The following is a 13,593-nucleotide window of genomic DNA, read 5'->3' on the forward strand; positions in this document are numbered from 1 at the left end:
TTATCTCCATTATGCCCCCTTTAAAAGTCAAAAATATATTCATAATATCTTAGATAAATAGTGAGTTTTCTTTCATACAGCTCCTAGTCCACCAGAAGAGGGCAAGCCTCTACCAAGACCTGCCCTGGCTACAAAGAAGGCTGGTAGTTACAATCAGGGTAAACACCATGACAAGTTTGTCCCATTACCATCTCTGCTTTCGTCAAGTCACATGGAACCCAGTGCTTTCCGTTGTACTTCAAACCATTGGATGATGTCACTGCTTCCCCATTTCCATCTCCATCCTACCCCTCTACACACCCCACTCCATCATTACCCATGCCACCCTGTGTGCTTCCATTTTCAGCCCAGCACACTCACCTCACCCCTGCCCACTCACAACCAGAACAGACTGGCTGGCTTTCAATCTCATTTATGCCTCTCTGTCATTTCATTCATTGTCCACTCTTCCTTTCCACTTATGTGCTCTATCATTTATTCTATCTAGGTAAAGATGTCAAGCTGTCAGAAGTGGACCATCTCTAACCTCCCAAATTGCCTTTCTGCTCATCTAGGTACTGGCGTCATTAGACCATCCATTGCTGAAATTCCTCGTTCTCCCATTAGCTCTTCAGTTCCTCTAGCAGGAAAAAACACCACTCTGACCAGGACCCGGGTTCCTCCTCATTCCACTCGTAATAGTGGCAGACCAGTTTCTCCATCCAAGACATTCACCTCCTCTCACAGCTCCAGCACACCTGGGGGTAATGGATAACTCACTTCCCTTCCTCTTATTTCCTCTTTCCAAGTAGCTACCTCAGGTTATCCTCACCTGTCAGCACTATCTCACTCTCTCCTCTGCAGCTGTGCATCTACAGAAGAAGGAAAACAAAATGTATGGCTCTTGATTTAGCACATGATCTGTGATCGAATGCATATAATATACATTTGGATACTTGGGCCTTTCTCCTTCTCCTGCTCAATCTTCGGCTACACCTCCTCTAACAGTCCATATGTTCTCCACGCTCTTCCACATGTGCTCGGTTTGTATTTCACCGTTTTACCATGAGCAGCAGTGGCGTCTCTGGGGTCAAGATCGTTAACATGATTTACGGTCCTTCTTGCTGGCCGGGTGGGAAGTCTGGCCACAGCATTGGCCAGGACACACCACATTTTACACCAACCATGCCAAGCCAAGCACTGTGCAGACAGTACAGTCGCCACAGCCAGTCTCTTTTTCTTTCTCTCTCTGTATTTCTTCCTCTCTCAAACACACCCGCACACTCCCCAAAGAGTTATAGAAGAATAGAGTGAGAACTGTCTGAGGATAGAATTTATGTTTTTAAGTCATTGCAATTCCATTTGTATGTCCAGAACATCTGTAAAATCAGGTTAAAGACACAAACAAGTCTCCAGCTTCATTTCTTACTGACATAAGACATTAAGAAAAGTAAGAAAATAGTATGAAAGAAAGACTAGCATCTTTTCTTTCTGACTTTCCTTGTATTTGGTATTTGTTTGTCACAGTGACAACATTTATTTTTTATAACAAGCCTTTTTCTCCCTCCAACAGCCGATGGGGCGCATCATAGGGGCAATGCTCTTCCTAAACCTGTGGTGTGGTCCAGAGAGAAACCTGGTAAAGACAAACCAAGATAATCACCTTTAAGCGTTCCTCACTCTTTAACCTAAGAGGCACTGTTATGTCCCATCCCACACAGTGCTTTTGTCACAATTCTTGTCTTGTCTGTCAGTATGACGTTTTGTGTTTGGTTGTGATTTGTGTTGTCCAATAGTCCCATTAGCTTACATGTACATGACTGAGACTGAAGCCATATATAATTCTAATTTTGGCATATACATGTCCTCTCCACATTGTTTAGTCTATCGCACATATGGACCTGAAATCAGAAAACTGGTTTGAATTAGTTTGAGAACGGCTTAAACCTGCTTGTTGTGAAAGGTGAATGTGGTTTGCCCTTTTTATTTGGTCAATCACATTGTTTCCATTCTGCCAGGCAGGCTCAGTTAATTAAAGTAATTGAATCCATCTCAAGTAGTAATACAAACCATGTCTGGACCACATGTACGTATTAATAGTGATGCCCGCTCACTCCTTGTTGTTTGGAGTTGTGAAGAGAGGTTATGCTTCAGTCCCATGTCACAGCTGGTGCGTGTTATTTCTGGAAACTTTGACAGTTTCAGAGGTCTTCAGGGAGTCACATGGCTCACTGGAAGCAACTCTACAGAAACAAATAGTCATTATGCTTGCCACCCTGCACACACATCCAAGCACAAAGCTCCTAATGACTGTTTGTACCTTTTCTAAAAAGACATAACCTACATGTAGTTCACTCTTCTGGCCCCATGAAGTAAATGACACGCAACTACATATTATCGTTAATGCTTCTTATGCTACACAGTGCTCTGCAACTTTGTATTGTACATAACAGCTGGTACAGTGTTTGCTTGTGCCGTGAATTAGAGCATGTCCTTGACAGTTTTATAGAGCTCAGTTTCACATTGGCATTTCAACTGGAATTTGTTTCCAAGCTCTGCTTAGTGGACTGCAGGTGTGTAATGGACAGTGTCCATCTGAGTATGTGTTGCACAATCAACAAACCCCAGTGATGTGAGACACTGGTATGTATTTCAGTAGGAATATATTTCTGGACTTAACGTAAATCTCTGTGTTTTGATTGCATCTATTTTCACATTTTTGAAGATGAAGTTATCTGACAGAAACCAGCGCTCACACCACTGGTGCTGTTTTACATCAACAAACTGAGTCTGAGACCTCCGGCACTTTAGAGACTCAGCCTGCTGTTTGAGGGGTTTATTGTGCGACTTCAAACCAAACGCACCCACTGTAGAAAATGTAGAACGCCGACCAGGTCGTATTATATGCATTGTAGACATATTGTTGACATGTCTATCGGTGGTATCACATCTTATCACATCACATCATGTAGGCCCTGTTTTCATTTCCTGTCCAGTTAACCATGACATCACTTTTTTGAACTGGCAGTCCTTCACTTTACGTACCCCAGTCTTTTGTATTTATATATCTTGAGACTGGTATTTAAATAACTGCATCACCATAGTGATTTTCTGTATGAACATATGTTTGCCATTAGCTTTCAGTTATACCATGTGTGAGTCAGAGGCCCTTCTTGAATGTATTCTCAGTGTTAATCAGTGAGACTTGTAGGCAGATGTTGTTTCAGTTTGTCTTGATAGCCTCAACTCTTTTCTTTTGGAGATGCCAGAGATCACTGATTTATGCAGACTCTGTGAGGTCAGCTCCAAGAGACGAAACAAATCCAAAAGAAATATTTTTGAGTTGTTTTGGCCTCAACAATTTGACAATTACAGAATCTTATTGACACTACACTAATGAATCTCTGAGATAAGAAAATGGCAAATCACGAAGGGAGTGCATGCTCTGGAAATTAATCACAACAGTTAATGTCTAAGCAACTCGGATATGAAATGTGTGAAGGAAATTGCATTTGTCAAACCTCCCAGAGTTTAACTACTACCTCTAGATGGATAGGTAGATACTTTATTAATCCCAGTATAAATTACCACTGTTACAGCAGTTTAACAAAAAACCCCACAGATAATGTTTAAAAAACTGGACATTATGCTTGTTTAACAACATTAAATCATTTTACAACCCTAATGTTAAGATATCTGAGATTGACAGCTAAGCCTTATAGCTAAGGTGTTTTCATTACAAAGCCTTGTTCTTCCTTGTGATTATTTATCCAGTTCACTGAAGCCAATTCATTTCTTGCGTTCATTAACGCAGTTTAGAGTGAAACTGATCTGGTCTTCATCTCATAGCTCGGTTTGATCTTTATTGTTTTCTCCATGGTGCAGGAATGTGGTGGAAAATCTGGTGGTCAAACAGCATCAGATCCAAAGATTTTTTACAGAAGGGAGCCAAACTCATACAAAAAAGTTGTTGGACCTGCTACCTACGTGCCTGTTTAGGATTCACTAAGGGTTTTTAAATTCCTCAGTTATTCTTTTGGGGAGTTTTGGGTGAGTGGTTAAAGCACCGGTTTATAGTCTCAAGATTTTTAAACACTGACATGGTTTTCATTAGACAAAGACCATGGCGGTGCTCTGTGGCAGCACTTCACAAAGTAACTTTTCAGCATTTCACATGCAATCTGCTTGGCATTTATGTGCTTTATTGTTGCTTGTATATTATGTCTGTGTTTGTACACTCATTTTTAGATTTTTATATATTTTTTTAGCACACAGTATTACTGCGGTCTTCTGCCCTACTAAATGAATTTGAATCTATAAACTTGACATTCTTTAATCATTATTGCACTATTAAAATAACCAACAACACTTGTTTTCAATTTTGTATCTCTTCTTTTCTGCTGACCACCTGTTCTGTTTCAATGTGATTCTTAATCTGAAATGGACTCTTGTTTCCCACGTCCCTGCAGTCCTGCATACCTCTATTTCTGTCAACAAGAGACCCAACCTGGCGGGGGAATCTAGTGACCACGGTGAGGGCAACAGTGATGGCTGCACTGACCACTAAACACTGCTGCACCTTGTCCTGTATACTATACACACAACAGCAAGGCACAAGAGCCCAAGGCTTACTCGCTGTATTGAACGTGAACTTGAAACAAAATAAGCTTATTTTATTGACTTGACTTTTTTTGACATGATTTCTCAATGAGCATCACTTATTTTCCCTTTCAACCCTAAAACCTGTCCATCTTGAATTTTACATGTTGTTTTGTTGTCTGAATGAAGCTATACTCCATCTTTATAGCCTTGCTAGCGTGAAAGCACTCTTGTTTGTTTATCAGTCCCACATGAATCTGATTTATTCAGCTTTAGTTCCAGTACACATTTTTCCACTAGGCCAAGTAAGTCTCGGCTGCAATGCCTCTACACCCTTCGTTGTAGTTTGAGAACCACTGTTTAAGCTATTTTCTGCAAATAAAAAAGTGCTTACAACTCCCAAAACTTGGGAGCTTTCAAAAAAACTCCCAAAAAAGCTTTCAGTGCAACAGCATTCATCTTAACCTGATCTTAACATTACAGCTCATCTCAGCGTTCTTGTTGCTGTAGCTTTCTTGGCTTTTTTCTGGACTTTGACACTGATCTCTCTGTCCTCACATTAGTGTAGTTATGTGCACAAAGTGTGTGTGTGTGTGTGTGTGTGTGTGTGTGTGTGTGTGTGTGTGTGTGTGTGTGTGTGTATGTATATGCTTCTGCTTCTGACCATCTTTGGTCTCAGCAGATGTATTCTGGCAGATCTTTTTCCTCTTTAAAGAGCACAAGAGATATTACTCAACAAGCAATCTCTGATCTTTCAGCAGCCAGGAAAAGGCCACTGAGTTCTTCAATGAGGATGGCCAGAGCAGATGGATCACAACTGTGTATGACTATGAGTCAGATGATGAGGGTGAAGAACTGATCTCTTCTCCTCCTCTTGCTGCGCTCTGTCCTCAGATAAACCCATGGACCTGAAACAAGGAGACAAGGAGTCCATCTTGAATCCATTCCCTCTGGTCACAGCCAAGCCCAAGCAAGAGCGCAGACAGCAACAGACAACCACCTCTGCCCCGGCAGTAAACAGTATGAGTAACACAACTTTAATGTATTTTAGGAGGAAACGTATGACTCATAGTCACAACTGCTTTCATACCTGAAGGCAATTGAGTATTTCCATGAATGTGAGAAATTCAAATTGCCTACCTCCATGAATGTAAGAAAATGTGACTGAAAATGTTTTGTGACTTTGAGTCAATGATGCACTTGATAATAAGAGATATTGGTGATGCAGTGGTACAGTAGTAAGGTAGAAAGAATGAAAGGAATATTAAGAGGCAGACAAAGAGTCTGAGTGCAGGCCAAAGCAGGTGCTGGGCTGGCCGGTTGTTGAGGACAGAAAAAGCTTCCAGGGACTGCTGGCACATCAAACTAATCCCAACTCCTTTCTTCTGTTTCGCTATTCAGCAACCCGTTTTGACATAAATGAAAACTCCTCCATATTCCGGCCCTTGCCTGCGTCAGAGGTAGACATCATGGGCAAGAAGCGCTTTGTGGGTAAGACTTCTTAATGGCCGTTTTACATCTCCACTGCAGTTTTAAAAGCTTCATCACTGAAATCATCAGCTCGCTCACTCGATACTACTGCATGAATAACCAAAAGAGTGTGCATAAATGAATACCTGCCATTTTTATTGTACACGTCTACAGCTCCCCATGTGATCTACAAGACCGATAAGAAGCCAGATGAGCCATGCTCCATCACCTCCTCCCTCTCTTACTTCCCTGACGAGGAGGGAAGTGATCAGAATGTGACTGGTCCTCCCCGCATCCCTCCCTCCAACCTTACTGTGGTTACTGTGGAGGGCTGCCCGTCTTTTGTCATTCTTGACTGGCAGAAATCTGACAACGAAACCAGAGGTACGATAAATACTAATAAAATTGGCTGATATTTAAGAAAAGGGGACAGAACTGGGGGTTAAAGACTTATTCAGCTGGGGCGACCTCTAGCTCACCCAGTAAGAGCGTGCGCCCCATGTAGGCTGAGTCCTCTGCAGCGGCCCGGTTTCGAGTCCAACCTGCGGCCCTTTGCTGCGTGTCATCCCCCATCTCTCTCTCACCTTTTCTGTCTATCCACTGTCACTTTCAAATAAAGAGAAAAGCCCCCCCAAAAAAAGGCTTATTCAGCTACGCTCTCAGCTTCCCAAATGCCTTCAGTCAGTCTTTTACCCATTAGTGAAGCTAACATACATAGCATAGCATTATTATAAAGTGGTAACAGATAAATCATGTTTGGATGCTTGAGAGGCCTTTCACACCTTAACCCCAAACCTCATATCCTCAAGTTCTCACATCTCTCTCATCAAAATATCTCATCATGTTGAACTGTCAGATTTAACTGGTCACAAAGTTATGAGGTTGTGTAATTTGGAGCTGTTCATAGTTTAAATGTAAAATTTATTCAATCAAAAGCACACTGATATTCCTGCTCCTTTCATTAGAGTATGAAGTTGTATCCACCACTAAAGGACCAAATGGAGAGGAGGTGTCCGTACTGACGACCAACCAGACACACACAGCCGTGGAGAATCTTAAACCAGAGAGCAGGTATGTGACTCAGACATTATTATGTCAGACAGCTCATGTAATGTAAAAATGGGACAGGCTACCTTAACATTGTTTTCCATCAATCTTCCAGTTGGTCAGGTACTCTTACTGTGTCTAGTTTGGAAACAACCACCAGCTTACATTACCATAAGGTTTTCCATACTGTATAAACATTTTGCTTAAAGATTCCCTGTGGAGTTTTTGACCTCTAGTAGCGATATGGAGCAGTTTTCCTTTCTTTTTTCTCCAGCATCTCTGCTTTACTGGATAGTGATAGCTTAGAGAGATACAGGAAAAGGGGGATGATAGAGAGGAGATGACATACAGCAAAGGGGCCAGGCTTGAATCAAACCAGGGCAGCTATGGTAAGGACTCAGCCTTGATGCATGTGATCTACCAGGTGAGCTACCAGGGCACCCTATAGCAATTCATAATGTAATAATCTTTATATCTGCTAGTAAACATGGATGTAAACAACGCAGGTTTCAAACTTTTAAGAACAATTGGCTTTGCAAGTGTTTTATAAGGAACGAAATGCATTCATCATCTTGTTAGAACTCAAGAATACACACAATGTGTTGGGTAGTAACACTGAATGTACACATTACTTTTGTTTGTTTATAAGAAAACTCCACGAGGCACCTTTAACAAATATTGTATGCTTGAACTGCTGGCTGATTACATTAATAAGGTTCATTGTAGATCTCATCAAAAGAGGAGTTTTAAATGGCACTGAAAGTAGTGTGCTGCCTTCAAAGGTATGTTCAGATTGACTAGTAGGCCTACTTCTTATAGTAAATGATGTTTAGTTTTGCAAATACAAAATGGCCAAAGCTGAGGAAATCTGGGTGGAGAGGTTCACTGAGTTTTTAATTAAATCTCAGCATCTGGAGTCTCAAAACTCACCAGAGCCCTCCCCTAGGCTGGGTTTGCTGGCCCAACTATTGCCAGGACATCTGAATGCAGCACATGGAATAACCATCAGGTGTGTGTGTGTGTGTGTGTGTGTGTGTGTGTGTGTGTGTGTGTGTGTGTGTGTGTGTGTGTGTGACCCATTCTTAGTTGTCAAAGGCATAAAAATATTATGTGTCCTGGTTCTGGAGGTTGGGAGGAATTCAGATTGAAAACTCCTCAAAGTGTGGATTATGCCTTTTATTCTCTTTTCTTCTATTTTATTTCAGTTATGAATTCACAGTAACACCAAAGAATGAGCTGGGAACAGGACCCTCCAGTGATCCTGTGTCTTTTAGCACAGAATCAGGCAAGTTTTACAAAACATATAATCCATTAAAGTCATATAGATGAAATTCTTGATAAACCCTTATGTGTTTGCTCTGACAGAAGACACTTATTAGTTGCATGTTAATGCCACTGTATACGTTCCTAATCATCAGGCAGTGATTACCATTGCTTTGAATCTCAGAAGGTGGGCTATTAAGCAGTTGTTAGTCTAATAATTTCAACATGGCACTGGGGTCTGACTGATTAAGACTCATGGATCTTGTCAGCTCACCAGATGTCCTCCAAGGCTCATTTCTAACGGAGGCATATCATCCACCTGGACTGGAGAACTCTGAACAAAACTAAATGCGCACCAATCGTAAAGCAGCTGAAGTGCAGCCCTGGGTTGTTCAAATGTTGTGATTTTAAACTCACAATGACAACACTAAAAGTGGAATGCTCTACTTAATTGGCCTCCTGCCCAATCAAAGCCCAGCCTGTTGGAGCTGACTGGAAATACTATGCCAAATGGGCTCTGATACAAGTCTGGGTTTGTCTAGCACAATGTCTCAAGATGTATTATGACTGTGTTTATTCTAAGTTGTTTTGATGACGTTATTCATTGCAACTTTCTCTCATGTAGCGGATCCACGAGTGAGCGAACATGTTTCAGGTGAATATTATATAGTGTGTTCCAGCAAAATTAAGCTTTTTAAAATGTTTAACCTTCACTGGTTTTGGATCCTATTTATACAGATAACAAACAGTATATTAAGCCTTTTCCTTTTTCACAGGCAAAGATGCCATCTGGACTCAGTTCCCATTTAAATCCGACGACTATTCTGAATGCAATGGAAAGCAGTATGTGAAGAGAACTTGGTACCGAAAATTTGTGGGCATTCAGCTCTGCAACTCCTTGAGATACAAGATTTACCTGAGTGACTCTCTGAATGGTAATTATAAACTGAAATATTAGTGAACTAAACAGCTGCTTAGGGAACCCAGGGGCCATCAGCAAATTATAAATCACTTTCAAAAACATTGCATCTCCAAAATGTCAGCTCTGTGGGAACCTACTTGTTTTAGTTGGATAACAGTGCATACAGTATTTTGCTTTATTATAAAGGGTTAAAATTGGCCTCATCCGGAGAGGAACATGCAGTTCTTGATTTATTTTAAAGGGTTTGCTTGAACCCCAAAAATGGTCGGGGTGGTTCAGGATTAACTGCCTGTCCATTAATACATTTGCAGTTACAGTTATGTTATCTTGATAGTGCTAAGTTTGAAGATCTTGAATTCCCAGATGGCATATGAAAAATATATTGCCACAACAGTAGCAACACATATTCCAAGAGGACATTAGCTCAGGAGCCCGCCTAGCCACTAAATTAAAAACAATGTTTTTAATACAGTGTATTAACAAATAAATAAAAGGCCAAACATAAGTGATGCATCTGAAAATGGGACCAATAAAACAGGCAATAAATATGAAATTAAACTTGAAAATGATCAAAACTACAACCAATATCTTAGAAAACATGTATAACGTGACATTTTTATGACATACTATATAATGTCTTTTTATGACTTTTTTATGACTTTTCATTGCATACAATACTATGGCATGTTTTTTGAAAGTTTGACTTTTTATGACTTTTTTATGACATACTATACTATGACATTTTTATGGCATACTATACTATAATTTTTTTTAATTATATTTGTTATGGCATATTATACTATGACATTTGACACTTTGACTTTTTTAACCTTTTATGACATACTATATTATGACATTTTACGACTATTATAACATACTATACTATAGTTTATGGGGTTTTTTATAACATTATACTATGTCTTTTATGACTTTATTACACTATACTAAGGCATTTTAATGTTTTTTTTTATGAAATACATACTATGACCTTTATATATTTTCTATACTATGACTTTTTATGACATACTATGACATTTTATGATTTTCTTCATGACATACTATACTATAACATTTTTATGGTATACTATACTATGACAATTTTTATGACATTCTCATGACATACTATACTATGACATTTTATGACTTTTTGATGACATACTACACTGACTTTTTATGGCATTTGTATGGCATACTATACTTTGACATTTTCATGACATTTTCATGGCATACTATACTATGAAATCTTTTACAACATTCTCCTGACATTCTCATGACATACTATGACATTCTCATGACATACTATACTATGTCATTTTCATGACATACTATATTTTAATGACATGTTTATGACATGTTTATGGCATACTATACTATAACATTTTTTATGACATTTTCATGACATACTATGAAATTTTGATGGCATACTATACTAGTATGACTTTTTATGACATTTTGATGGCATACTATACTATGACTTTTTATGACATTTCTATGGCATACCAGAGGTGGGACAAAGTCATTGTTATGCAAGTCACAAGTAAGTCTCAAGTCTTTGCCCTCGAGTCCCGAGTCAAGTCGAGTCAAAGATGAGGCAAGTCCCGACTCGAGTCACAAGTCAAAGCCAACAAGTCTCAAGTCGAGTCCAAAGTCCTACCATTTTAGTTTCGAGTCATTTCAAGTCCTCTTACCACAGAAATAAAATTTATACAAATCATGTATGTCTGTAAGATTTGTATTTATTTAAACCTCTTTTTATACAATGACATTAATCAAATAAGGGCCCGCATGTTTTGCAAATTGCAACTCTTTTTTTGTCGACTACCTCGTAATTTTTATAGCCAAACGAAACTATCTTCGGTATCATTTTGCCAACTGGCGCGTTGTTGCTTGTGCTTCATTGGTTGTCTTGCAATGTGCCTGCTTAGATGCTGTCGAATCAAAACAACGTGGGACTACAGTGATTGGCAGGCAGCGCGCGTGCTCTCTGCATGCATACAGGTGGTGCACATTTTTTTCACAGATGCAGATAAACTGAGAGCGGCGCGGCCGTGTGAACATTTTCTTCCCCAGTTTTCATGGGAAGTAGCAAGTCTTCTCGAGTCAAAAGGTGCAAGTCCAAGTGAAGTCACGAGTCATTGATGTTAAAGTCCAAGTCGAGTTGCAAGTCTTTGTACATTTTGTCAAGTCGAGTCTGAAGTCATCAAATTCATGACTCGAGTCTGACTCGAGTCCAAGTCACATGACTCGAGTCCACACCTCTGTGGCATACTACACTATGACTTTTTATGTCATACTATATTATGACATTTTATGATTTTTTTCATGACATACATACTATGACATTTTTATGGCATACTATACTATGACATTTTTATTAATTTTTACGATATACTATACTATGACTTTTTTATGGCATAATACTATGTCATTTTTAATGATTTTGTTATGGCATTTATATGACATATTATACTATGACATTTTTATAACCTTTAATGGCATTCTAAACTATGATGAGACATTTGTACTTTGAGAAACTATGCTGTAGAGAATCGTTGCATCCTTAACTGTCATAAACGTGTTGATCCTGTTCCTGTCATTGGCAGTAATGCTTTTAAATCAACCCACAACAGCATGAGACAAAACACTGGCCACTTTTAAAAGCTTCCTAGTCACCTGGCAAGACTTAAGTGTCCTGAGAATAAAATAACTTGGACTGTCTTTTTAACTCAGCATAACCATTTTCTGACCAGTTCAATTTTGTGTCAATATGAACACTCAGATTGAAGATGGATTTTTTTTCATAGCCAGAATTTTACTTCCTCTGTATTCCATGTAGGGAAGTTTTATAACATTGGAGATCAGACGGGGCACGGTGAGGACCATTGTCAGTTTGTAGACTCCTTTCTGGATGGACGGACCGGCACCCAGATGCTTGCTGACCAGCTACCAAGCAGACCAGGTATTTTGGTTAGCTATAACCATTAACAGATCATATTAAATCTTTATTATGTAGACTCTTATCCCTCTTCTGTGTCCTTGTACCAGGGTTTTATAGAGCGATGAGACAGGAACCTGTCAACTTTGGAGAGATTGGAGGGAAGTCACATGTTACTTACGTAGGCTGGTACGAGTGTGGCACACCCATCCCTGGGAAGTGGTAAGACCCCCACAGGCCTGTCCAGGAAGGATGACTTTCTTGGTCGGGAGGAAGAAGAAGACGTCTCACTAGGCCTGAAGGGAGGTCGGCCTTTCTTTCATGTTACCATGGACACTGTACCATAGTAGACACCATGGGTCTGTCTCTTTGAACTCAGCCTATTCTCCCAGGTATGAACATGTAGGAATATTAGATGTCCCAAAATTCTATTGAGTGCATTTGTACCATTGGTCATAATTTCTCTATTTATCAAAAATGCATTCAGCGAAGGAATGCAGGGTTTTGAGTGTTGAATATGCAGTAATCACAGAGAAAATGTTGGGAAGCTGGCTCCCAAAGTGTAATAACTTGTATGATATTATTTATCAAAGGGGATTGCTATTGAATATTCTGTGTGTGCTCGGGCTTTTGAGATGAGAAAGTAAAACTCATTCACAATACTTGCATTTCACACACAAATTGTGTCATTTGTATACAGAAAGGTGCCAATCATACTTTCATTGTACATTTGGACTATGTAAAATACAAGTACACACAGACATGCAGAATTGACCTTCTGCTAGCCCTAAGGGATTATTAGCAGTTGCAGTTTGCACAGTATTAAACCTTTGTTTATATATGTATATGGTGTGAAATACAGTATGTATACCAGGGATCATATAGTTTGATACATTTCAGGTACAAGATAAAACAGCTTTTAGCCAAATTGTTGATTTATTATTAGAAAAACAAAAGCTTGACTGTTTCTATGGGGTCACTTGGAAAGATTAATGTATTTTTAATGCTTGTGCAGACTTGTCATATATTTTATAAAATAATAAAATATATATAAAAATTATAAACTGAGCTTCAATGTGGAAATGACATAATTTATGTTTTGTTTTCAAACTTACAACAAAGTGTACATAAAGCTATAAATCATTGGAGAGAAGTTGTTAGGTTTCTTCCACATCTGTCATGACTATGGTTGTTTTTGATGCACCATGTATGTTTTCAGCAATAAATCTTGTTTTTATATTTACTGATATTCATTTACATTTGACTTCAATGACTTATGTTTAAGGTAAAGTAAGACATTTTGAATTGATTTTGCGGTAATTCTCTTTTTTGCCAAGAGTCAGATGAGATGATTGATATGCACCATGGATGTACTGTA

The 13,593-nt window shown here is 39.1% G+C and overlaps 1 protein-coding gene across 8 annotated transcripts in view; it reads left to right on the forward strand.

Moving 5' to 3' along the window:
- LOC116045536 (target of Nesh-SH3) overlaps positions 1-13,464 on the forward strand; it is a 31,973-nt gene extending 18,509 nt beyond the window's left edge. For 3 of the 8 annotated variants that reach the window (XM_036004340.1, XM_036004341.1, XM_036004343.1), the window contains 13 exons: positions 81-158; positions 555-743; positions 1,553-1,617; positions 4,439-4,511; positions 5,473-5,598; positions 5,980-6,069; positions 6,223-6,432; positions 7,014-7,119; positions 8,301-8,380; positions 8,984-9,013; positions 9,135-9,293; positions 12,117-12,239; positions 12,326-13,464. In XM_036004340.1, the coding sequence (XP_035860233.1) occupies positions 81-158; positions 555-743; positions 1,553-1,617; positions 4,439-4,511; positions 5,473-5,598; positions 5,980-6,069; positions 6,223-6,432; positions 7,014-7,119; positions 8,301-8,380; positions 8,984-9,013; positions 9,135-9,293; positions 12,117-12,239; positions 12,326-12,441 (1,445 nt within the window). In that variant the 3' untranslated portion in view covers positions 12,442-13,464. Of the gene's footprint in view, positions 1-80; positions 159-554; positions 744-1,552; positions 1,619-4,438; positions 4,512-5,472; positions 5,599-5,979; positions 6,070-6,222; positions 6,433-7,013; positions 7,120-8,300; positions 8,381-8,983; positions 9,014-9,134; positions 9,294-12,116; positions 12,240-12,325 lie in introns of all 8 variants that reach the window. The other 5 variants (XM_036004346.1, XM_036004347.1, XM_036004342.1 and 2 more) reach the window with 4 other exon arrangements.
- The last annotated feature ends 129 nt before the right edge of the window (positions 13,465-13,593 follow it).

The sequence above is a fragment of the Sander lucioperca genome, chromosome 8 (assembly GCF_008315115.2).
Source record: "Sander lucioperca isolate FBNREF2018 chromosome 8, SLUC_FBN_1.2, whole genome shotgun sequence".
Taxonomy (NCBI): Eukaryota; Metazoa; Chordata; class Actinopteri; order Perciformes; family Percidae; genus Sander; species Sander lucioperca.